General features: G+C 42.7%; 1 protein-coding gene across 5 annotated transcripts in view; it reads left to right on the top strand.

Annotated features, from left to right (window-relative positions):
* LOC138676350 (mucosa-associated lymphoid tissue lymphoma translocation protein 1-like) overlaps positions 1 to 27167 on the top strand; it is a 101318-nt gene that overhangs the window by 12653 nt on the left and 61498 nt on the right. For 4 of the 5 annotated variants that reach the window (XM_069765549.1, XM_069765554.1, XM_069765550.1 and 1 more), the window contains exon 2: positions 24554 to 24652. In XM_069765549.1, coding sequence (XP_069621650.1) covers positions 24643 to 24652 — 10 coding nt within the window. In that variant the 5' untranslated portion in view covers positions 24554 to 24642. Of the gene's footprint in view, positions 1 to 43; positions 266 to 24553; positions 24653 to 27167 lie in introns of those variants that run through there. The other variant, XM_069765553.1, reaches the window with a different exon arrangement.

Genomic DNA, 27167 nt, shown 5'->3' with positions numbered 1-27167 from the left:
CATTTCAACTTTCAAATGAACAACTTTACTTATTTTCTTACACAGCACATCCATATTCATTACAGCATCATCAACAGGTTCCATTATACACAGTTCTTCCTCTTTCCCTGTACTCCTTTCTTTGTCATACAGCACGTGCCTGGGTCGGACTGTATCATACGGTTCCTCAGCATCCTCCCTGTCCAGACTTCCTTCGCTTTGGTGTTCCCTCAGCCGTTTCGCACCGGATCTGACTGCATCTGCCCATGCTATAAGCTGCCACATGGTGAGCGACCTGCCCATTTGTATTGCCATGCTATTCCTAACTAGCTACTGTCAGCACCCCATCTTGTGGACTGCATGGGTACTGCACTTTCCCTATGTCAGAACTATCATACATAGCAAGACAAGTGTATACATTTATACAAATATACGCAAAGGGAATATTTACGCTAAAGAAGGGACTGGAGTATTACACGGTCCCAGTATATTCTTTACATAAGGACACAACACCTATAAGAGCCTTAGGATCCATGGCTGCAGCCCAGTGCCTGGAGGAAAAAATATTCTAGATAGCTTCCCTATTGTGCAGAAATCATGACACATAGGTTTTTTACCTTGAAAAAGCGCCAGTGTGGTACCGAAACGCGTTGGTGTAATAAAAACCATCCTTTTATACCATCAAGGATTCTTTATTTCACAAGCACAGCCCAGGTACCGTGATTTCTCCATTAAAGTTAAAGGGAATCTGTCAGCAGGTGTTTGCTATATAATCTGTAATGTAGGGCAAGAAATCCTGGTTCCAGAGATGTATCACTTACTGGACTGCTTGGTGTAGTTTTGTTGGACTCCTTTGTCTAATGTAGATGTGACAGAGCTAAGGCTTTTGAGCTGTGTATAACCCCACCCACAGCACTGATTGGCAGCTTCCTGTGTACACTGTACATTGTCAGTAAGCTACTAATCAAAGGTGGGGGTGGGGTTACACAGAGTATCCTGACACGAGTGATGTAGTCCTGTAATGTTAATCTCCTGCTGATAAAATGCTGATTGTATTGACCCTACAGCACACAGCCGAATAACAGACACATCCTTTTGAATCAGGTTCTCATTCTCTACATTTACCTGCTTTGACGTTGAATAGCAAGAACCTGTAGACAGATTCCCTTTAAGAGAGTTGCTTGGGCAAAATTAGAATCTTATTGGTGGCTTGGTATATGAAAAAGTAGCAAACAGAGCTATACTCACCTACCGGCACTTCCCGGGACCCAATGCAGATTGCTCCATTGTCTGCCTTTACACCAGGTGGAAGTCGTCATTGTTCAAAGCGGCAGCAGGACCACTGGGACCTGTGATTGGCTACTGAGCTGGATGTCTTCAGCGGCACGCCAGCAGTGATGTAACCGATGATGCTCAATTGAAGACACTTGACCATGGCAGCTAATCACAGGTCCCAGCTGCCTTACTGCAGCTTTGAATGACTTTTTCTAACGTAAACTCAGACGACGTAGTATCCTGCGCTGGATCCCAGTGTCGGCAGCTGAGCATAGCTCTGTTTCTTATTATTACATTTATCAAACCACAGATCAAATTTGAATTGTGTCCTTTAACCAATGTCATTATCATGGTATCCAAAATCAATAAAACGTAAATATTTTACTCAGTCCAAACACAGTCCGTCTACAGTGTAATATATGCTGATCACTTCTCTAACAATATCTGCTACATACTACATATCGATAACAATTATCACCGAAAGGAACAGATTTCCATCAGCCAGAAATGACTAAAGACTAAAAAGTTTATTATTTATACACAGAAAAACAACCAACCAACAAACAGTATTTGGACACTTTTAGACGAATATATTACAGGTCCTTTTTTTGCTCTTGGGCAATCCCTGCCATACCCAAAGTTATGATTCTCCAACTCCAGCTTGAACCATGGAAGATTTGTTGGCATCCATAATATGGGACCAAAAAGTTGCCGATTTGTTACATCTTTGTCACGTTGTTTCTGCGCAGTTTTGGCACAAGACCTGAAGGGTGTCCTAATACCAGCAAAGTGAATGAGAATCCTGAGGTCTCATGCACACGTTGCTTATTTTTTCCTTGCAGATTTGTTGCAGATTTATATCTGCAGTGTGTCAATTCATTCAGCGCTTTTTCTACAGATTTCACCCATACTAATTTGTGGGGAAAAATCTGCAACAAAATTGCATAAAAAATACTGAAAAAAACACCCTACGTTCACACTACCGTATTTTTGTACTGAGTACTGTTCATGAAAAAACTGACATCAATCAGACCAATGTTATTCAATTGGACTGTTCAGATGAATGGGTTTTTTTCATGGACCGAAGGTCCACATGAAAAAAGCCTCAGCATGCACCATTCCGCATTTCAGACTCCCCTAATGAAGTCTATGGTTACGGGGGAAAAAATTGGATCCCTTGTGGATATGCCATATAGCAGCCAATATTTATGGATACATTGCAATTCTTTAACACAAGAAACTATATATGGGTTTGTAAATCTTAATAACTGCTAATGTATAAAAACAGATGCCATATGGGATGTATACAGACGACAATAGTGATGAAAATCGAACAACATTTCACATGCTCCTGCGAACTACGCCTCAAATGGATTTTCCAATCTTATAATACTAATAATATCCGCAGAATAGGTAATTAATAAAAGTTCGATGTGACTTCCCCACCCATCAGCTCTTTTTATCTCCGGAGATGGCTGGATGTTAAAGCTTTTAACAATAGCATAGTGATAATATAGCACCTTGCGTGAAATTAAAACATCACTTTTAAAGGGAATCTGTCAGAAGGTTGTTGCTGTGTAATCTGAGGACAGCATGATATTGGGGTTAAAAAGCTCATTTCAGGGATGTGTTACTTATCAATCTATGTGCTTTTATTTACTTACCATAAAGGTTTTATAACCACGACATTATCAGTGCTGGAAAACAGCAGCACCTGAGCACTGGTATGACTCCGCCTCCTCCTGTGATAAGCAGCTCAGTGTCTATAGACTATGTACATACAGAGCCTGGTGTGGGTAAGAGCAGCTTTCTGAGCTCTGCTACATGATAAATCTAAGAACTCTGTGTCCCAACTGCTGAACCAAGTAAACCAAGTGATCGTTGGAATCGGGGTCACTTTTCCAACATTTTGATGCTCTTATAAGGTAGTAAGAACCTGGTGACAGATTCCCTTTAATTAGTAATGGCAGACACTATAACAACTTTTTTTTAAAAAAGGGCTGGATGATTTCATTAGTACATTGAGGGTTGTGGATAATTTAGTGCCAAAATGTATAATTGGTGGAGAAAGGTTAAATCTGATGGGCCTAGGTCTTTTTTAAGCTATGTAAGGCCGGCTTCACACTTGCGAGTTTTACGGACGTAAGAGCGCAAAAACTACGTCCGTAAAACTCGCAAAACATACGGCACAATTATTCTCTATGCCCCTGCTCCTATCTGCCGTATTAAACTGATCAGTATTATACGGCTTTCTACGGCCGTAGAAAATCGCAGCATGCTGCGTTTGTCACCGTATTGCGCAAATAAAACGTCAATGAAAGTCTATGGAAGCCCCAAAAATACGGATTACACACGGACCAGCAGTGTGACTTGTGAGAAATACGCAGCGGTGTTAGAGAGAAAAGCCGGTAATTCAGTGCGGTGTACAGTAAAATCACACTGACAGCTTACAGTAGAATAGGTAGAATAAATGTGTATACATAGAATAGGTGTATATATATATATAGCCACGCCGTCCAGGCATTAACCCCTTTACCCCCAAGGGTGGTTTGCACGTCAATGACCAGGCCAATTTTTACAATTCTGACCACTGTCCCTTTATGAGGTTATAACTCCGAAACGCTTCAACGGATCCTGGTGATTCTGACATTGTTTTCTCGTGACATATTGTACTTCATGATAGTGGTAAAATTTCTTTGATAGTACCTGCGTTTATTTGTGAAAAAAACGGAAATTTGGCGAAAATTTTGAAAATTTCGCAATTTTCAAACTTTGAATTTTTATGCAATTAAATCACAGAGATATGTCACGCAAAATACTTAATAAGTAACATTTCCCACATGTCTCCTTTACATCAGCATAATTTTGGAACCAATTTTTTTTTTGTTAGGGAGTTATAAGGGTTAAAAGTTGACCAGCAATTTCTCATTTTTACAACACCATTTTTTTTTAGGGACCACGTCTCATTTGAAGTCATTTTGAGGGGTCTATATGATAGAAAATTCCCAAGTGTGACACCATTCTAAAAACTGCACCCCTCAAGGTGCTCAAAACCACATTCAAGAAGTTTATTAACCCTTCAGGTGTTTAATAGGAATTTTTGGAATGTTTAAATAAAAATGAACATTTAACTTTTTTACACAAAAAATTTACTTCAGCTCCAATTTGTTTTATTTTACCAAGGGTAACAGGAGAAATTGGACCCAAAAAGTTGTTGTCCAATTTGTCCTGAGTACGCTGATACCCCATATGTGGCAGTAAACCACTGTTTGGGCGCATGGGAGAGCTCGGAAGGGAAGGAGCGCCATTTGACTTTTCAATGCAAAATTGACAGGAATTGAGATGGGACGCCATGTTGCGTTTGGAGAGCCACTGATGTGCCTAAACATTGAAACCCCCCACAAGTGACACCATTTTGGAAAGTAGACCCCCTAAGAAACTTATCTGGATGTGTGGTGAGCACTTTGACCCACCAAGTGCTTCACAGAAGTTTATAATGCAGAACCGTAAAAATAAAAAATCATATTTTTTCACAAAAATTATATTTTTGCCCCCAATTTTTTATTTTTCCAAGGGTAAGAGAAGAAATTGGACCTCAAAAGTTGTTGTCCAATTTGTCCTGAGTACGCTGATACTCCATATGTGGCAGTAAACCACTGTTTGGGCGCATGGGAGAGCTCGGAAGGGAAGGAGCGCAGTTTGACTTTTCAATGCAAAATTGACAGAAATTGAGATGGGACGCCATGCTGCGTTTGGAGAGCCACTGATGTGCCTAAACATTGAAACCCCCCACAAGTGACACCATTTTGGAAAGTAGACCCCCTAAGGAACTTATCTAGAGGTGTGGTGAGCACTTTGACCCACCAAGTGCTTCACAGAAGTTTATAATGCAGAACCGTAAAAATAAAAAATCATATTTTTTCACAAAAATTATATTTTTGCCCCCAATTTTTTATTTTTCCAAGGGTAAGAGAAGAAATTGGACCTCAAAAGTTGTTGTCCAATTTGTCCTGAGTACGCTGATACCCCATATGTGGCAGTAAACCACTGTTTGGGCGCATGGGAGAGCTCGGAAGGGAAGGAGCGCCGTTTGACTTTTCAATGCAAAATTGACAGGAATTGAGATGGGACGCCATGTTGCGTTTGGAGAGCCACTGATGTGCCTAAACATTGAAACCCCCCACAAGTGACACCATTTTGGAAAGTAGACCCCCTAAGGAACTTATCTGGATGTGTGGTGAGCACTTTGACCCACCAAGGGCTTCACAGAAGTTTATAATGCAGAGCCATAAAAATAAAACAAAATTTTTTTCCCACAAAAATTATTTTTTAGCCCCCAGTTTTGTATTTTCCCTAGGGTAACAGGAGAAATTGGACCCCAAAAGTTGTTGTCCAATTTGTCCTGAGTACGCTGATACCCCATATGTGGGGGGGAACCACCGTTTGGGCGCATGGGAGGGCTCGGAAGGGAAGGAGCGCCATTTGGAATGCAGACTTAGATGGAATGGTCTGCAGGCGTCACATTGCGTTTGCAGAGCCCCTAATGTACCTAAACAGTAGAAACCCCCCACAAGTGACACCATTTTGGAAAGTAGACCCCCTAAGGAACTCATCTTGATGTGTTGTGAAAGCTTTGAACCCCCAAGTATTTCACTACAGTTTATAACGCAGAGCCATGCAAATAAAAAATATTTTTTTTCCACAAAAATTATATTTTAGCCCCCAGTTTTGTATTTTTCCAAGGTTAGCAGGAGAAATTGGACCCTAAATGTTGTTGTCCAATTTGTCCTGAGTACGCTGATACCCGATATGTGGGGGGGAACCACCGTTTGGGCGCATGGGAGGGCTCGGAAGGGAAGGAGCATCATTTGGAATGCAGACTTACATGGATTGGTCTGCAGGCGTCACATTGCGTTTGCAGAGCCCCTAATGTACCTAAACAGTAGAAACCCCCCACAAGTGACCCCATATTGGAAACTAGACCCCTCAATGAACTTATCTAGATGTGTTGTGAGAACTTTGAACCCCCAAGTGTTTCACTACAGTTTATAACGCAGAGCCGTGAAAATAAAAAATCTTTTTGTTTTCCCACAAAAATTATTTTTTAGCCCCCAGTTTTGTATTTTCCCAAGGGTAACAGGAGAAATTGGTCCACAAAAGTTGTTGTCCAATTTGTCCTGAGTACGCTGATACCCCATATGTTGGGGTAAACCCCTGTTTGGGCACACAGGAGAGCTCGGAAGGGAAGGAGCACTGTTTTACTTTTTCAACGCAGAATTGGCTGGAATTGAGATCGGACGCCATGTCGTGTTTGGAGAGCCCCTGATGTGCCGAAACAGTGGAAACCTCCCAATTATAACTGAAACCCTAATCTAAACACAACCCTAACCCTAATTCCAACGGTAACCCTAACCACACCTCTAACCCTGACACACCCCTAACCCTAATCCCAACCCTATTCCCAACTGTAAATGTAATCTAAACCCTAACCCTAACTGTAGCCCCAACCCTAACCCTAACCCTAACCCTAGCCCTAACCCTAACCCTAGCCCTAACCCTAGCCCTAACCCTAGCCCTAACCCTAGCCCTAGCCCTAACCCTAACCCTAGCCCTAACCCTAGCCCTAACCCTAGCCCTAACCCTAACCCTAGCCCTAACCCTAGCCCTAACCCTAGCCCTAACCCTAGCCCTAGCCCTAGCCCTAACCCTAGCCCTAGCCCTAGCCCTAACCCTAGCCCTAACCCTAGCCCTAATGGGAAAATGGAAATAAATACATTTTTTTTTATTTTTCCCTAACTAAGGGGGTGATGAAGGGGGGTTTGATTTACTTTTATAGCGAGTTTTTTAGCGGATTTTTATGATTGGCAGCCGTCACACACTGAAAGACCCTTTTTATTGCAAAAAATATTTTTTGCAATACCACATTTTGAGAGCTATAATTTTTCCATATTTTGGTCCACAGAGTCATGTGAGGTCTTGTTTTTTGCGGGACGAGTTGACGTTTTTATTGAAAACATTTTTGGGCACGTGACATTTTTTGATCGCTTTTTATTCCGATTTTTGTGAGGAAGAATGACCAAAAGCCAGCTATTCATGAATTTCTATTGGGGGAGGCGTTTATACCGTTCCGCGTTTGGTAAAATTGATAAATCAGTTTTATTCTTCGGGTCAGTACGATTACAGCGATACCTCATTTATATCATTTTTTTATGTTTTGGCGCTTTTATACGATAAAAACTATTTTACACAAAAAATAATTATTTTTGCATCGCTTTATTCTCAGGACTATAACTTTTTTATTTTTTTGCTGATGATGCTGTATGGCGGCTCTTTTTTTGCGGGACAATATGACGCTTTCAGCGGTACCATGGTTATTTATATCTGTCCTTTTGATCGCGTGTTATTCCACTTTTTGTTTGGCAGTATGATAATAAAGCGTTGTTTTTTGCCTCGTTTTTTTTTTTTTTTTCTTACGGTGTTTACTGAAGGGGTTAACTAGTGGGACAGTTTTATAGGTCGGGTCGTTACGGACGCGGCGATACTAAATATGTGTACTTTTATTGGGTTTTTTTTTTATTTAGATGAAGAAATGTATTTATGGGAATAATATATATATTTTTTTTTTCATTATTTTGGAATATTTTTTTTTATTTTTTTTACACATTTGGAAAAATTTTTTTTAACTTTTTTACTTTGTCCCAGGGGGGGACATCACAGATCAGTGATCTGACAGTTTGCACAGCACTCTGTCAGATCACTGATCTGATATGCAGCGCTGCAGGCTTCACAGTGCCTGCTCTGAGCAGGCTCTGTGAAGCCACCTCCCTCCCTGCAGGACCCGGATCCGCGGCCATCTTGGATCCGGAGCTGGACTGAGCAGGGAGGGAGGTGAGACCCTCGCAGCAACGCGATCACATCGCGTTGCTCCGGGGGTCTCAGGGAAGCCCGCAGGGAGCCCCCTCCCTGCGCGGTGCTTCCCTGCACCGCCGGCACATCGCGATCATCTTTGATCGCGGTGTGCCAGGGGTTAATGTGCCGGGGGCGGTCCGTGACCGCTCCTGGCACATAGTGCCGGATGTCAGCTGCGATAAGCAGCTGACACCCGGCCGCGATCGGCCGCGCTCCCCCCGTGAGCGCGGCCGATCGGCTATGACGTACTATCCCGTCCAGGGTCAGATAAGCCCAGGGCACCTCGACGGGATAGTACGTCTAAGGTCACAGAGGGCTTAAAGCCCATTTTTTTCTATTTTTTTTTTGTGTGCTGTTTTCCTTTTTTTCTTATATTATCGGAACCACTTGGATACTGGTTTGGAAAGCTTTGCACCGCAAGTTTGGTAATATGATGCTGTTCTAATTTTTTTCTTATATATATATATATATATATATATATATATATATATATATATATATATGTCAGTGAGACACATATATATATATATTAATATTTCTTCCAGCGCTAGACAGCTTTAAAGCCGGTAATTCAATTACCGGCTTTTGCTTTCTCCTTCCTAAAACCCGACATGATATGAGACCTGGTTTACATACAGTAAACCATCTCATATCACCATTTTCTTTGCATATTCCACACTACTAATGTTAGTAGTGTGTCTATGCAAAATTTGGCCGTTCTATCTACTAAATTAAAGGGTTAAATGGTGGAAAAAATTGGCGTGGGCTCCCGCACAATTTTCTCCGCCAGAGTAGTAAAGCCAGTGACTGAGGGCAGATATTAATAGCCTGGAGAGGGTCCACGGTTATTGGCCCCCCCCCCCCCGGCTAAAAACACCTGCCCCCAGCCACCCCAGAAAAGGCACATCTGGAAGATGTGCCTATTCTGGCACTTGGCCACTCTCTTCCCATTCCCGTGTAGCGGTGGGATATGGGGTAATGAAGGGTTAATGCCACCTTGCTATTGTAAGGTGACATTAAGCCAAATTAATAATGGAGAGGCGTCAATTATGACACCTATCCATTATTAATCCAATACTAGTAAAGGGTTAAAAAAATACACACACATTATTAAAAATTATTTTAATGAAATAAAAACAAAGGTTGTTGTAATATTTTATTGAATGCCCAATCCAATCACTGAAGACCCTCGTTCTGTAACAAAAAAAACATAATAAACCAACAAGATCCTTACCTTCCGCAGATCTGTAAAGTCCAACGATGTAAATCCATCTGAAGGGGTTAAAATATTTTGCAGCCACGAGCTTTGCTAATGCAACATTGCTCATGTCTGCAAAACCCCGGAGAATGTAGGTAAAGTAGGTCAATGACCTATATTTACCTGCATTTGCGGTGAGGCGCCCTCTGCTGGCTGTTCCTAGATCGTGGGAACTTTCCTAGAAAGCTCCCAGGCTCGAGATCATAAGAGGGCGCCCTCTGCTGGTTGTCCTCATATGATCTCGAGCCAGAGAGATCTTGGTTAGGGCAGACAAGAGTGACCTGTCAGTCAGTGACAGGAGGCAAGCGGCAGATGGGGAAATAGGGAGACGACTGGAAGTGCCTTGCCATGCAGATGGATTTCTCAGAAACAGAAACAAGGATTTCTAAACCAAAGGTATTTAATTAACATAAGCGACTTTACATATTATTATTATTATTGTACATTTTTATAGCGCCATTTATTCCATGGCGCTTTACATGTGAAAAGGGGGCAAATATAGACAAATACAACTAAACATGAGCAAAAAACAAGGCACACAGGTACATAAGGAGGGAGGACCCTGCCCGCGAGGGCTCACAGTCTGCAGGGGATGGGTGAGGATACACTAGGAGAGGATAGAGTATGTATTTTATCAGCCATTTCCCTGTCCTACTGTCAGTCTATTTTTCTCTGTTATCAGCCATTCCACTATCCTACTGTCAGTCTATTTTTCTCTGTTATCAGCCATTCCCCTGTCCTACTGTCAATCTATTTTTCTTTGTTATCAGCCATTCCCCTATTTTACTGTCAGTCTATTTTTCTCTGTATGGAGCACTGTGTGGCCATTATACAGGATTGAGCATCACGTGTGGCCATTATACAGAATGGAGCATCATGTGTGGCTATTATACAGTATGGAGCATCATGTGCGGTCATCATACAGTATGGAGCATCATGTGGGGCCATTATACAGTATGGAGCACTATGTGTGGCCATTATACAGTATGGAGCATCACGTGTGGCCATTATACAGTATGGAGCACTGTGTGGCTATTATACAGTATGGAGCATCATGTGTGGCTATTATACAGTATGGAGCATCATGTGGGGTGTTATGGCTGGCAATCAGGCAACACAGCGTGCAGTAATCAGCGCACATACAGAGATCTGGCAATAACCAAAAACAATAGGAAGAGCTCTGAGACGTGGAATCTCTGTAGACTGCAGTACCTGATCTATCCTCACACAACTATAAGCAGCAGTGGATTGCGCCTATCACTACCTATGCAACTCGGCACTGCCTGAGGAGCTGACTAGCCTGAAGATAGAAATACAAGCCTGACTTACCTCAGAGAAATACCCCAAAGGAATAGGCAGCCCCCCACATATAATGACTGTTAGCAAGATGAAAAGACAAACGTAGGAATGAAATAGATTCAGCAAAGTGAGGCCCGATATTCTAGACAGAGCGAGGATAGCAAAGAGAACTATGCAGTCTACAAAAAACCCTAAAACGAAAACCACGCAAAGGGGCAAAAAGACCCACCGTGCCGAACTAACAGCACGGCGGTGCACCCCTTTGCTTCTCAGAGCTTCCAGCAAAAGTAAATAGCAAGCTGGACAGAAAAAACAGAAAACAAACTAGAAGCACTTATCTAGCAGAGCAGCAGGCCCAAGGAAAGATGCAGTAGCTCAGATCCAACACTGGAACATTGACAAGGAGCAAGGAAGACAGACTCAGGTGGAGCTAAATAGCAAGGCAGCCAACGAGCTCACCAAAACACCTGAGGGAGGAAGCCCAGAGACTGCAATACCACTTGTGACCACAGAAGTGAACTCAGCCACAGAATTCACAACAGTGGGGCCATTATACAGTATGGAGCACTATGTGTGGCCATTATACAGTATTGAGCATCACGTGTGGCCATTATACAGTATGGAGCACTGTGTGGCTATTATACAGTGTGGAGCATCATGTGTGGCCATTATACAGTATGGAGCATCATGTGTGACCATTATACTATATGGAGCACTATGTGTGGCCATTATAGAGTATGGAGCATCATGTGGGGCCATTATACAGTATAGATCACATTAGTTTGGCGGGTAAAAATCTGCTGACAGGTTCGCTTTAAAATTACCTGTAAGTATTCTGATTAGTTGTGTGGTGCCTCCCAAATATTGCACCGTACCTAGATGAATAGATGACTTTGAAGTGTGTATAGAGATATCATAAAGTCATCTAAGCAGTTAAAATGCTCCCACGCAACACACTTATGGGAACTCTAAAGGACTGTGCAATTTCCAGTTTAAGCCAGCAGAGCCTCAGGCAGCTGATAGTCGCGTGACACAATACGTGCAGCACCTTCAGGTAGCGATAACATACCACAGAGTGGAACTAGGACAAGCCTGCTGCTTTGTGCACCTCTAGCAAAAAAAGTTTGCATAAGATGATCACGTTGAGCTTCTGATTCTAGCAGAAATCACTGCTATAAGATTGCTGTAAAAAATATCAGAACAGATGCTTGTCAACATCAAATGCTACTTTTTTTTTACTCCAAGGGCTTGTTGACACTCTGCATTTTTGCCCCGCATTTTTCAACTGTAAAAAGAATCTGCACTTTACAGTACTGAAATCTCATGAACAAGCTACTTATTGTTTCTGTGCAGATTTGAGCTATAAGGCAGGGGTCACACTTGAGAGTATGATGAAAGAAACTTGCACAAGTCTCTCGCATCAATACCCGGCACTGCCGCCAGCACTCGGGACCGGAGTGTGCGGCTGCATGTATTTCTATGTAGCTGAACGCTCCGGTCTTGAGTGCCGGTGGCAGTGCCAGGTATTGATGCGAGAGACTCGCGCAAGTTTCTCGCATCACACTCGCAAGTGTGACCCTGGCCTTAAAGAGTTTGGTTTTTTCCAAATCCAGAGCATGGTATTTCTTTCAGCGTTTTTGCAGCATTTTTCAAAGCATTCGAATAAATTGGAAAAAAAACACAAGTATACGTGCACATTTGTACCCTGCACTCCTGGTCGTGCACAGTGCGCCTCCGAAGTTGGGAAGCGTACAACCACCTTCAGAGGTGCAATGATGTGGGTGGAGAAAGCCGAGCGCATGCGCCAGATTTGCAGAGAGCTGGCATTGATGTCAGCTCTTTCAAATCATGTTATCACACTCACAGAGGCAGTTTTTTTTTAAATTTAACTCTTTATTTTACACAGGAGGTACTCAGCTGCTGCTGAATACAACTCTTATCATTGTCGCCTGGTCGTGCAGATCTCAGGGAGACCAGGTGACAATGAAGAGAGCTGGGATCAGCGCAAACTGTACTGCTTTTCCTAGGCACCAATACGTGGCACACTGATGGCACACGGATGTGACACACGGACAGCAAACGGATGCACGGATGTCAGTATGGATGGCACACGGACACAGACCACGCATCTCACCAGTACTGGTTTTTCCTGTACAGGAATCACCAGGACGTGTGAAGGAGACCTAAGAAGTAGTTGACAATTTTACCCATGCCAGAAAAAAAATAGGATTTTTGAAAATCCTATTTCAATCCATGATCAGTTACCCATCTTAAGCAATCTAGTGCAGGTAATTTCTAATAGTATGTATTTAGAGAAAGACTGATCTCAGCATGATCAGAAGTCAACGATGAGAGCTGCCTTCTTGTTCCCAGACCCTGGTACATGTAACGTTAATGACAAGTGGATGTCATCCATGTGTCATCAGTGTGTACGTGTGAGTGATGCACTTTGTTCATGCTGTGCAAAAAACTTGAAATGTCTGTGGGTTTTTCACGCAGACGCACCGTCCGTGTGAAAAACCTGACGTCATACGAACATGGAAGAAGAAACGCGGCAGCACTCACCACTCTTGCAGTTCAAGTGTCCTTTATTGAAACACACGGGACCCGTAGAAGCGCTCTTGTTCAGCGCGAAACGGCCGTCGTCCCGTCTGCCGCACTCCTTGTCTGTTTCACTCCCCTGAGCCGTGAAGATGTGTTCCTGAGTGTTTCAATAAAGGACACTTGAACTGCAAGAGTGGTGAGTGCTGCCGCGTTTCTTCTCCCATGTTCGTATGATTCACAGTTCATTCTACGCGAGCACCTCCTCTTATCATCGGACGACCTGTTGTTGTGTTAATCACACACCGTTGGTAATCTCTGGACAGTTAGGCTGTGCTGCTCACTTTCTCCTTTTGTTGCTCAGAAAAATCTGACGTGCACACCACCATTGAGTATAATGGGTGTCCGTATGTCCGTATTTGTGGTCCTTAAAAACTGACTGCATATGGCAACAAATAATGGACGTGTGAAGAAGGCCTTATGGTTATTGTGCCTTCCTCAGGGTGAGCACTGCAGGAAAATAGACTGAACTACATCATTTATTCATCTATCTGGACTATATACTTTGTAGTTATTCCTAGGATGCCAACTTCTGCCATTAGCACATACCGATAACATCATGTGCCAATTGTTGTCATTTACCTGCTTTGCATAGGCATCCAATACTCCCTCTTATTTCTCAACAGGAATCAGGTCAGTAGCTTTATATTGTCATCACTCCACAAGGTTATCACGGCAACCTGGAAAACATCAAACCGTTCTTAGTATTCTAATCTCCTGGCTCCTTTTGTTAATTCTCATCACTCAGCAGTCAGCAGATTCATTTCTCGGAGAGACTGCTCGTTGTCATGAACATCGCTCGTCAACTGAAATTATATTTAAGGTAGCTGCTGAGATGGACGTTGGCCTGATCATGGGTAACCTAAAAGGGATGAATCATACAGTAAATAAAGGTTAAGAACAAGACTAGTGCTGTAACTTGACTATAGTGAGCCCTAGAGCAAAATTTCTCACAGGACCCCATCTATCCCAGGCTATTAAAAGTATTGGTCTTCTCATATGGTTCAAAGAGACCTTTTGGGGTCTCCAAATCTTCAGGAGCTACGTACGACTACAATCGCAATTCACTTTAGTTACACCTCTGGCTAAGATGTCTCACCCCGTAGATCTTCATCAAGTTCGCTTGCAAGAAAGATGAAGATTGGGGTTATATCTTAAATTGAATCTGTCAGTAGGATCAACCCTCCCAAGACTTCAATATGGGCATGTAGGTCATAGAAAGTTGAATAGCACAATACCTTTAAATCTGCAATCCAATGTCTTATTCCAGAGAGATCCATGTTCTTCTTGTATGTAAATGATCTGTTCAGGACTATGGAATTTGTCTTCAGAGCTAATTTTAACCCCTTCCCGACCTTTGACGCATACGCTGCGTCATGAAAGTCGGTGCCATTCCGACCCATGACGCAGCATATGCGTCATGGAAAGATCGCGTCCCTGCAGGCCGGGTGAAAGGGTTAACTCCCATTTCACCCGATCTGCAGGGACAGGGGGAGTGGTAGTTTAGCCCAGGGGGGGTGGCTTCACCCCCTCGTGGCTACGATCGCTCTGATTGGCTGTTGAAAGTGAAACTGCCAATCAGAGCGATTTGTAATATTTCACCTAAAAAACTGGTGAAATATTACAATCCAGCCATGGCCGATGCTGCAATATCATCGGCCATGGCTGGAAACACTTATGTGCACCCACCCCACTCCTCCGATCGCCCCCCCAGCACCCCGATCTGTGGTCCGCTCCCCTCCGTCCTGTGCTCCGCTCCCCCGTCCTCCTGTCCGCTTCCCCGTGCACCAATCACACCCCCCGCGCTCCAATCAAACCCCCCCGCACTCCGATCCCCCCCCCGCACACAGCGACCCCCCCGTGCTCCGATCCACCCCCCCCCGCACAGCGATCCCTCACCCCGTGCTCCAATCCTTCCCCGTGCTCCAATCCTCCCTCCCGTGTTCCGATCCACCCCCCCCCATGATCCGATCCACCCCCCCGTGCTCCGACGCCCCCCCGTGCCCTGATCTCCCCCCCCTTATACTTACCTGGCCGCCCGAGGTCCGTCCGTCTTCTTTCCTGGGCGCCGCCATCTTCCAAAATGGCGGGCGCATGTGCAGTGCGCCCGCCGAATCTGCCGGCCGGCAGATTCGTTCCAGAGTGAATTTTGATCACTGAGATATAACCTATCTCAGTGATCAAAATAAAAAAAATAGTAAATGACCCCCCCCCCCTTTGTCACCCCCATAGATAGGGACAATAAAAAAAATAAAGAATTTTTTTTTTTTTCACTAAGGTTGGGGTAAGAACTAGGGTTAGGGTTAGGGGTAGGGTTAGGGGTAGGGTTAGGGGTAGGGTTAGGGTTAGGGCTAGGGTTAGGGTTAGGGGTAGGGTTAGGGTTAGGGGTAGGGTTAGGGGTAGGGTTAGGGCTAGGGTTAGGGTTTCGGTATGTGCACACGTATTCTGGTCCTATGCGGATTTTTCCGCAGCGGATTTGAAAAATCCACAGTGCTAAACCGCTGCCGATTTATCGTGGATTTACCGCGGTTTTTCTGCGCATTTCACTGCGGTTTTACAACTGCGATTTTCTATTGGAACAGTTGTAAAACCGCTGCGGAATCCGCAGAAAGAAGTGACATGCTGCGGAATGTAAACCGCTGCGTTTCCGTGCAGTTTTTCCGCAGCATGTGTACAGCGATTTTTGGTTCCCATAGGTTCACATTGAACTGTAAACTCATGGGAAACTGCTGCGGATCCGCAGCGTTTTCCGCAGCGTGTGCACATACCTTTAGAATTAGGCTATGTGCACACGGTGCGGATTGGCCGCTGCGGATCCGCAGCAGTGTTCCATCAGGTTTACAGTACCATGTAAACATATGGAAAACCAAATCCGCTGTGCCCATGGTGCAGAAAATACCGCGCGGGAACGCTGCGTTGTATTTTCCGCAGCATGCCAATTCTTTGTGCGGATTCCGCAGCGTTTTACACCTGTTCCTCAATAGGAATCCACAGGTGAAATCCGCACAAAAAACACTGGAAATCCACGGTAAATCCACAGGTAAAACGCAGTGCCTTTTACCCGCGGATTTTTCAAAAATGATGCTGAAAAATCTCATACGAATCCGCAACGTTGGCACATAGCCTTAGAGTTGGGTTGGAATTAGGGTTGTGGTTAGGGTTAGGGGTGTGTTGGGGTTAGGGTTGTGGTTAGGGGTGTGTTGGGGTTAGGGTTGTGATTAGGGTTACGGCTACAGTTGGGATTAGAGTTAGGGGTGTGTTGGGGTTAGTGTTGGAGGTAGAATTGAGGGGTTTCCACTGTTTAGGCACTTCAGGGGGTCTCCAAACGCAACATGGCGCCACCATTGATTCCAGCCAATCTTGTATTCAAAAATTCAAATGGTGCTCCCTCACTTCCGAACCCCGACGTGTGCCCAAACAGTGGTTTACCCCCACATATGGGGTACCAGCATACTCAGGACAAACTGCGCAACAATTACTGGGGTCCAATTTCTCCTGTTACCCTTGAGAAAATAAAAAATTGCTTGCTAAAACATCATTTTTGAGGAAAGAAAAATGATTTTTTATTTTCACGGCTCTGCGTTGTAAACGTCTGTGAAGCACTTGGGGGTTCAAAGTGCTCACCACATATCTAGATAAGTTCCTTGGGGGGTCTAGTTTCCAAAATGGGGTCACTTGTGGGGGGTTTCTACTGTTTAGGCACACCAGGGGCTCTGCAAATGCAACGTGACGCCCGCAGACCATTCCATCAAAGTCTGCATTTCAAAAGTCACTACTTCCCTTCTGAGCCCCCACGTGTGCCCAAACAGTGGTTTACCCCCACACATGGGGCATCAGCGTACTCAGGAGAAACTGGACAACAACTTTTGTGGTCCAATTTCTCCTGTAACCCTTGGGAAAATAAAAAATTCTGGGCTAAAAAATTATTTTTGAGGAAAGAAAACGTATTTATTATTTTCACGGCTCTGAGTTATAAACTTCTGTGAAGCACTTGGGGGTTCAAAGTGCTCACCTCACATCTAGATAAGTTCCTTTCGGGGTCTAGTTTCCAAAATGGGGTCACTTGTGGGGGGTTTCTACTGTTTAGCCACATCAGGGGCTCTGCAAACGCAACGTGACGCCCACAGAGCATTCCATCAAAGTCTGCATTTCAAAACGTCACTACTTCACTTCCGAGCCCCAGCATGTGCCTAAACAGTGGTTTACCCCCACATATGGGGTATCAGCGTACTCAGGAGAAACTGGACAACAACTTTTGGGGTCAAATTTCTCCTGTTACCCTTGGGAAAATAAAAAATTGCGGGCTAAAATTCATTTTTGAGAAAATATTTTTTTTTTTTTATTTTCATGGCTCTGCGTTATAAACTTCTGTGAAGCACTTGAGGGTTCAAAGTGCTCACTACACATCTAGATTAGTTCCTTTGGGGGTCTAGTTTCCAAAATGGGGTAATTTGTGGGGGATCTCCAATGTTTAGGCACACAGGGGCTCTCCAAACGCGACATGGTGTCCGCTAATGATTGGAGATAATTTTCCATTTAAAAAGCCAAATGGCGTGCCTTCCCTTCTGAGCCCTGCCGTGCGCCCAAACAGTGGTTTACCCCCACATATGGGGTATCTGCATACTCAGGACAAACTGGACAACAACATTTGTGGTGCAATTTCTCCTATTACCATTGGCAAAATAGGAAATTCCAGGCTAAAATATCATTTTTGAGAAAAGAAAAATTATTTTTTATTTTCATGGCTCTGCATTATAAACTTCTGTGAAGCACCTGGGGGTTTAAAGTGCTCAGTATGCATCTAGATAAGTTCCTTGGGGGGTCTAGTTTCCAAAATGGGGTCACTTGTGGGGGAGCTCCATTGCATAGGCACACAGGGGCTCTCCAAATGCGACATGGTGTCCGCTAACAATTGGAGCTAATTTTCCATTCAAAAAGTCAAATGGCGCGCCTTCCCTTCCGAGCCCTGCCGTGTGCCCAAACAGTGGTTTACCCCCACATATGAGGTATCGGCGTACTCGGGAGAAATTGTTCAACAAATTTTAGGATCCATTTTATCCTATTGCCCATGTGAAAATGAAAAAATTGAGGCGAAAATAAATTTTTTGTGAAAAAAAAGTACTTTTTCATTTTTACGGATCAATTTGTGAAGCACCTGAGGGTTTAAAGTGCTCACTAGGCATCTAGATAAGTTCCTTGGGGGGTCCAGTTTCCAAAATGGGGTCACTTGTGGGGGAGCTCCAATGTTTAAGCACACAGGGTCTCTCCAAACGCGACATGGTGTCCGCTAACGATGGAGATAATTTTTCATTCAAAAAGTCAAATGGCGCTCCTTCCCTTCCGAGCCTTACCATGTGCCCAAACAGTGGTTTACCCCCACATGTGAAGTATCGGTGTACTCAGGAGAAATTGCCAAACAAATTTTAGGATCCATTTTATCCTGTTGTCCATGTGAAAATGAAAAAATTGAGGCTAAAAGAATTTTTTTGTGAAAAAAAAGTACTTTTTCATTTTTACGGATCAATTTGTGAAGCACCTGGGGGTTTAAAGGGCTCACTATGCATCTAGATAAGTTCCTTGGGGCGTCTAGTTTCCAAAATGGGGTCACTTGTGGGGGAGCTCCAATTTTTAGGCACACGGGGGCTCTCCAAATGTGACATGGTGTCCGCTAAAGAGTGCAGCCAATTTTTCATTCAAAAAGTCAAATGGCGCTCCTTCCCTTCCAAGCCCTGCCGTGCGCCCAAACAGTGGTTTACCCCCACATATGAGGTATCAGCGTACTCAGGACAAATTGGACAACAACGTACGTGGTTCAGTTTCTCCTTTTACCATTGGGAAAATAAAAAAATTGTTGCTGAAAAATCATTTTTGTGACTAAAAAGTTAAATGTTCATTTTTTCCTTCCATGTTGCTTCTGCTGCTGTGAAGCACCTGAAGGGTTAATAAACTTCTTGAATGTGGTTTTGTGCACCTTGAGGGGTGCAGTTTTTAGAATGGTGTCACTTTTGGGTATTTTCAGCCATATAGACCCCTCAAACTGACTTCAAATGTGAGGTGGTCCCTAAAAAAAATGGTTTTGTAAATTTCGTTGTAAAAATGAGAAATCGCTGGTCAAATTTTAACCCTTATAACTTCCTAGCAAAAAAAAATTTTGTTTCCAAAATTGTGCTGATGTAAAGTAGACGTGTGGGAAATGTTATTTATTAACTATTTTGTGTCACATAACTCTCTGGTTTAACAGAATAAAAATTCAAAATGTGAAAATTGCGAAATTTTCAAAATTTTTGCCAAATTTCCGTTTTTATCACAAATAAACACAGAATTTATTGACCTAAATTTACCACTAACATGAAGCCCAATATGTCACGAAAAAACAATCTCAGAACCGCTAGGATCCATTGAAGCGTTCCTGAGTTATTACCTCATGAAGGGACACTGGTCAGAATTGCAAAAAACGTCAAGGTCTTTAAGGTCAAAATAGGCTGGGTCATGAAGGGGTTAAATTTAACGGGAGATACCAGTGTGACCCATAGACTTGCATGGGTTAGATTGTTCTGTGACTCATGAGCATGTCTCCGATTTTTGGGGGTTTATTTGTGGACAGTTGGTCCACAAAAAAAGACTATAATGGGTACATGTTTTATCAATGGAAGACACTGATAGAACATGTTAGACGAAATCATGAAAGGGGCCTTAATTATAGGATTGATATATCTAGGTTTCCTGAAATACAGCAGAGCTGTCAGAAAATGTACTCTCTCAAAACAAGAGTCAGCCACTTACGATGAGTCTAATGGCCATTATAAAAACGTGTTATAAAGATTTTTTTTCATGTAGACAGAACTCTAAACATAAGAAAAAATCTCATTATGATTAAAATAGTTTATTAAACAGAAAATAAATCATAAGTTATGATTATTAATAGGAATTTATCCAATTCTCTGATACCTTTCATCTCTTGGACGGCAGGGGACAATAGAATCATCCAGCAAAATTAAAGGGGTTGTCCACTACTTGGACGTGTTCGGTGTCAGCACTCGCGGTCCCGCGACTGTTGGGACAATCAGCACTGGGGTCACTGTCTCCGTCTTCAGACAAATTGAACATGAGGAGGAAGTCCGGGCTGCAGCTGATCTCGGACTTCCTCTTCCTGCTTATTTCAACAGGAAGCAGAGACAGTGACACCCTCCCTGATTGGGCGCCGGTGTCACATGTCAGAACAGCAGGACAGGAGCTTCGGAACCGCAAGAGCCAACACCGCTTTAAGAGCCCTAGCACGGGTGGTGAATATAAGCTTTATTACTTTATGGAAGCTAAGCGTGGGGTATGAGAAGTTGTCCAAGTACTGGACAACTTCTTGAATTATGACTGATTCAAGTTTGAGTAAATGTGTAAAGATATCTGGCAAACCTTACATCTGTGGATCCTGCTAGGATCAGTGGAATCCCCTTTTTAGCAATCCAATGCATATTACATAGTTGTTGCCCTCAAAAATTTAATAGAGCAAATCCATTTTGGTCAAAAGTTCCCTAATATCACATTCTCCATTCTAAGGTTCACAAATGTAAAGGAATGTGGAGTGGAAAGAAGAAGTTCCAAAATTAGCAGATAATGTAGTACTTTTTCCTGTACTTATGTAAAAAGGAAGTCATGTGTCATAGTTTCATAAACCTTGGTCTCTGGATGTGGGACCTCATATAAAAAAAACTTAATCCTTTTTTTTTCTTCAGCAATCGACAGTAAAAACAAAAATCATAAAACCATAATATTCCGTTTTAAAAAATACCACTTTTCAGTTTATTCCCACACCCCTACCTCCCCCTTAACCATCTCCTGGACTGATCATTCACTCTTAAAAGCTGCTGAATCGATATTCAGATTTGTCTTCAGTTAGGGATCAAATTACACAGATGCCTATTGAAGTCTATTGAGAGAGTAAGGCCGGAGTCACACTAAACGCATGAAAAATCGGCCCGAGTCTCCCTGCCGAGAGTCGCACGAGTGTAATGCGAGTACAATCCGATTTCACACACCTACCATCCGATTTACATCCGAATGCAGTGCGATTGCTATCCGATTGCAATACGATTTTAACATGGGCTATACATATATATACAGTATATTAGATAGATATAATAAAAGCTGGTAATTCATCTGCCGCATACAGTAAAATCAGAGTGACAGGTTAGAATAGAATAGATAGAATAGATATATACACATAGAATACATATATATAGATGACATGTATATATGTATATATATTATTTATATGGATAGAAGAAAAGCCGGCACTTCAGCAGCCGCGTAGTGTAATACTTCCCACCGCGCTCGCGGTGCCCTCAGAACACCAATGTGCTATACAGCAATGACTGTCTTAATAGCCTACTCCTGCCCTTCATGCTATTGAACTGCACTATGCACTTTACTATGTAATTGCTCGATGTAATTAGTGTGCACATGCCATTCTCTACCTGATCTCTTATTTAAATTTGTCTCTTGTACTGTTATCATACTGAATCTATGTTACATGTACATATACGATTGCATTGATGAGATGCTTGATGTAAAACATTTGTACCTTTTTAATTATTATCTGGACCATATTGCTTCAAAATCTCTTTTCTTCTAATTCTGCTTTATCCTGACATGTCCTTTTTCAATGTTTTGTCTGGGACCTTTCCACAGGGCTTTAGGTCCTTATGGCAGATTTTATTAATGGATCCTTGTGTGGTCTGTATTTATCCAATCATAAGCAAGCAGAAAAAGAACACACCCCAAAATAACTTAGGTTTCTCAGTTAGATGTAATCATACAGCACTGTTCTCCTGGTCTAACCTCCTGTATAATTAGAAAAGTAGTGTGAGATTAGAGCAAAGATGACTTTAGCTGCGTCACATTACAATCCCTTTTATCTGTTCCCCTCCTCTCATAGCACTGTAAGGCTACTTTCACACTAGCGTTTTTTTCAATACGTCGCAATGCGTCATTTAGGGGAAAAAACGCATCCTGCAAAGTTGTCTGCAGGATGCGTTTTTGCCCCATAGACTAACATTAGCGACGCATTGCGACGCATTGACACACGTCGCAACCGTCATGCGACGGTTGCGCCGTGTTATGGCGGTCCGCCGGGAGCAAAAAACGTTACATGTAACGTTTTTTGCTGACGATGGTCCGCTTTTTCCGACCGTGCATGCGCGGCCAGAACTCCGCCCCCACCTCCCCACACCTCACAATGGGGCAGCGGATGCGCTGGAAAAATGTATCCGCTGCCCCCGTTGTGCGGCGCTTTCGCTGCTTGCGTCGGTGCGCCGCAACATCGCATAGCGACGTGCGGTGCACGACGCAAGTGTGAAAGTAGCCTTAGTTAGCAGCCTGTGTGGCCTAAATGTGCTACCATGACTTGCAAGGTCTCTGGACTTATTCATCATTGTGCACATCTGTGATAATCTTAATATCTGATGATTTTGACAATTTGCTTTGCAAGTGCATTCAGCCTGGCAGAACATTCCTCAGATAACCATTAATTATCTCATTGATACCATGCCAAGGCATGCAGGTGCTTATATTTCTACGCATATTGCTCTTGCTGGATACTGAATTATTCAATATTTTTGCAAATTTTGTTTCCATTTCCATTTGCATATCGATAATATGTCTATCAATCCTGTGATTTCCATAATTCCACAACTTTTCCTTCATGATGTTTCAATTTCAATGTTCAGGAGTGTATATAGAGAACATACATTAAAGGGAACCTGTCACCCCGAAAATCGTGGGTGAGGTAAGCCCACCGGCATCAGGGGCTTATTTGCAGCATTCTGTAATGCTGTAGATAAGCCCCCGATGTTACCTGAAAAAGGAGAAAAAGACGTTAGATTTTACTCACCCAGGGGCGGTCCCGCTGCTGGTCAGGTCGGATGGGCGTCTCTGGTCCGCTGCGGCGCCTCCCATCTTCATTACAAGACGTCCTCTTCTGATCTTCAGCCACGGCTCCGGCGCAGGCGTACTTTGCTCTGCCCTGTTGAGGGCAGACAAAGTACTGCAGTGCGCAGGCGCCGGGCCTCTGACCTTTCCGGCGCCTGCGCACTGCAGTACTATCCTCTGCCCTCAAGAGGCCTGCGCCGGAGCCGTGGCTGAAGATCAGAAGAGGACGTCTTGTAATGAAGATGGGAGGCGCCGGAGCGGAACAGAGACACCCATCTGACCTGACCAGCAGCGGGACCGCCCCTGGGTGAGTATAATATAACGTCTTTTTCTCCTTTTTCAGGTAACATCGGGGGCTTATCTACAGCATTACAGAATGCTGCAGATAAGCCCCTGATGCCGGTGGGCTTACCTCACCCGCGATTTTCGGGGTGACAGGTTCCCTTTAAAGTGAAGCAAAAGATTTCTTCATTGAATTAAACATAAACCACAAAGGAGTTTGGGAATATATACTACTAAATCAACATCTGTGATGTACAATAAAAAATTATATTGTTGTATTGTGTTGGGAAGAAAAATCGATGTAAATACTTCTACTACCTAAAATGTACAAAAGTATTGTGGGAGTGATGCTTTTTTTATTAACTAACCAGAAAATATGTATTTGCAAGCTTTCAGAACAGGGGCTCCTTCTTCAGACAGGTTTACAAATGAATTAATAAGCGCAACAATTAAGAGATATTACAACAGGACATTTATGGATGGGGTGATCCTTCCTAAAGATAAGCCAAGGAAATTAAACTAAGGTTTTTGTTACAAATGTAGAGGTAGTACGTGTGATGGCTTAGTGATCTGGAGTCAGTCTGGTGGAGGTGTGAACTGTGCCCATGTAGCGACATGGCAATAGACTAAAATGGTGCCGGCAGAGTGAACGTGTGCTCTATTGTGCATCATTTTCTGGAGTATGTGTCTACTGGAGGTGGACACCCATACGTAGTAGACTGCATATACTGCCGCCCATACCACAGCTTTCTGCCTACGTCATATAGTGACAAAGAGCTGCTGATCAGTGCTGGGGTTGTGGTTGGACTAGGAGGCATGAGGCCAGTTGTCCTTTACTGATAATCTCCTGCTGATAAAACACTGATTGTATTGAAACAGCAAAAAAATCTATTGATTGACACATCGCTGTGAACAGGCGCTCTTCCACTACATCATAGTGATCTCAGATTACATAGCAAAAATCTGCTGACAGATTCCCTTTAATACATTGTATGCTCTCTGATAACAGACCTCTTTTATCCCCAGCTACCCATTCTGATACAATGGAGAAATGCATCGTAATGTTGCATCTGTGATGTTTCCCACATGTCCACAGGCTCTTCCAATGTATAACCATGCTGAAAGGTGAGAACAATATAATAAATAAAAATTTGAATAAAAAGTGATCGAAAAATGTTTTGTACAACAAAATGGTACTCATTGTGCAAAAAATAAGCACATATACAGCTTTGTCAAAAATAAAAAAGTTACAGCTCTCAGAATTTGGAGGCAGATAAACACCAACTTTTTTTTATAAAAATGCATTTTTTATGTGTGATACAAGCAAAGCATTAAAAAAGCTATATACGGTAAATCTGGTATCACTGTGATCACACCGACCCAAAAAAATAAAGCATCTTATCACTTATATCGCATGGTAAACCACACACAAATAACAGCAAAAACAATTTTTGCTCTGTTGTCCATTTGTTCACTCTGCCTCCCAATATTCAGAATTAGGTTCACATTTATGCTGAAGTCTCCATTGAGCACTCACATAAGGATTTCCATGTAAATCCCCAAAAACGCGATTCAGAAAAAACCCATGACAGAACCACTCTATATATTGAAGAAGATGACATCACTTTGGAAGCCATATAGTCTCTGTCCCGTTGGTGTCCCATTATTTTAGGTGTCTTTTTAGCTCACAAATGTGGTAGACCACTGTTCTGCAAACACCTAAAAAGTCCAAAGTGTCTTGATTAGTGATTTCTCCGAGCATACTCAGGTGGTCTCTGAGTATTTTGGCGTGCTCAGAGATTTAGTTTGTCGACGCAGCTGCATGATTTGCAGCTGCTAGACAGCTTGAATACATTTGCCTGTTTGTTAGAGAATTCCCACATGTATTCAAGCTGTCTAGCAGCCGCAAATCATGCAGCTGCATTGACATAAACTAAATCTCCGAGCACGCCAAAATACTCGGACACCACCTGAGCATGCTCGGAGAAACTCGAGTAACGAGCATGCTCGCTCATCTCTGGTCTCGATCTATCTCATTATAGGGAATGGTTCCATCAAGGGTTTCTTCTGAGTCTCATTGTGTGGGATTTGCAACTCCAACATAAGTGCTCAGTGTAGAACACAAGAATGTGAATCAGCCTTATTGTGGAACTGATCAAAAAATGTTATGTACCCCAAAATGTTATCAATAAAAACCATAACTTTTCCGGCACAAAACCAACCCCCACTCGGGTCCGTCATCTATCTCTGCAAATATTGGGGTTTTCCTGTGTTACTGATAGAACAAAGTCTCTGGAAAAACGACACAGCTTCCACCCCTCCAATAAAGTCTTGAATAATCTGCTCTGTCATATCCAAATGCCCCCTCCTTCTGAGCCCCACTGTGCCTAAACCACAGTAAGTGGCGACATGTTTGGCATTATTGTAATGGGGAGAAGGTACATAACAACTTACGGGGTGGGTGTCTCCAGAAGCACAAGCAGCACACAATGTATGGGGGCCTTACATTATATGGGGGCTCTACACTGTTTGGGGGCATAACGTATGGGCACTAAACTGGCATATTTGCAATTCTCTATAACAAAGCCTGGCGTGGATGCTACAAAATAGTCTCTGCAGACATAGATTAATTAATTGAGAGCTGCAATTTGTAAAATTTCTGCTGTTCTGGCACCTTAGAGGCTCTGAAAATGTCACCTGCAACTATTCTAGGGCTCCAAAAGCCAAATAGTGCTCCTTCTCAACTGATCTCTGCCGTGTGCTCAAACAGTAGTGTACAACCACATATGGGGTACAGCCACGTTCAGTAAAAATTGCATAGCAAATTATGGGGTCAATTTTTGTCAATTACACCTTCCAAACACTGAAAAAGAAACTAGGTAACAAATTGTGGGGTCTGCTTTATTGTGCTAATTCTTGTAAAAGAGAACAATTGGGGCTAAAGAAAACATTTTAAGGTAAAAATTACTATTTATTTTGTTTTAATTCGCATTTGTATTAATTCCTTTGTAGCACTTGAAGGGTTAAAAAAAAATACTTGACAGCAGTTTTGAAGTATTTGAGGGGTGCGCTTTTTAAAATGTTATCACTTTTGGGGAGTCTCCAAAATATAGACCCCGCAATGTCCATATAAATCTAAATAGGTCCATAAAGAAACAGGTTTTGTAAATTTCTTGAAAAAAATTGAAATTGCTGCTAAACTTTTAACCTTCTAACATTGCAACAACAAAAAAATCATGTTTGAAAAATTATATATATGTAAAGTAAATATATGGGAAATATTATTTTTTAATTATTTTGTATAGCATGACTAACTGCTTAATGATATAAAGATTGAAAGTTTGAAAATTGTGAATTATTAAAAATTTTGCAAAAATTTGGATGTTTTCACAAATAAGCACAAAGCCTATCAACCTAAATTTACCACTAACATAAAGTGCAATATGTCACAAAAAAACAGTTATACGTTGAAGTGTTCCAGAGTTATTACCAAATAAAGTGATACCAGTCAGATTTCAAAAATTTGGCCTGGTCATTAAGGTTAAAATTTGCTAAGTCAGTACGGGGTTAATGAATAATAATTATTGGATGAATGTATCATTTCCTAGATGTAGGGTTTTATAAAGCCCTTGTTTTAATT

This window comes from Ranitomeya imitator, chromosome 4, assembly GCF_032444005.1.
Source record: "Ranitomeya imitator isolate aRanImi1 chromosome 4, aRanImi1.pri, whole genome shotgun sequence".
NCBI lineage: Eukaryota > Metazoa > Chordata > Amphibia > Anura > Dendrobatidae > Ranitomeya > Ranitomeya imitator.
The sequence above is the reverse complement of the archived record's forward strand: the minus strand, read 5'-3'. Positions and strand labels throughout refer to the sequence as shown.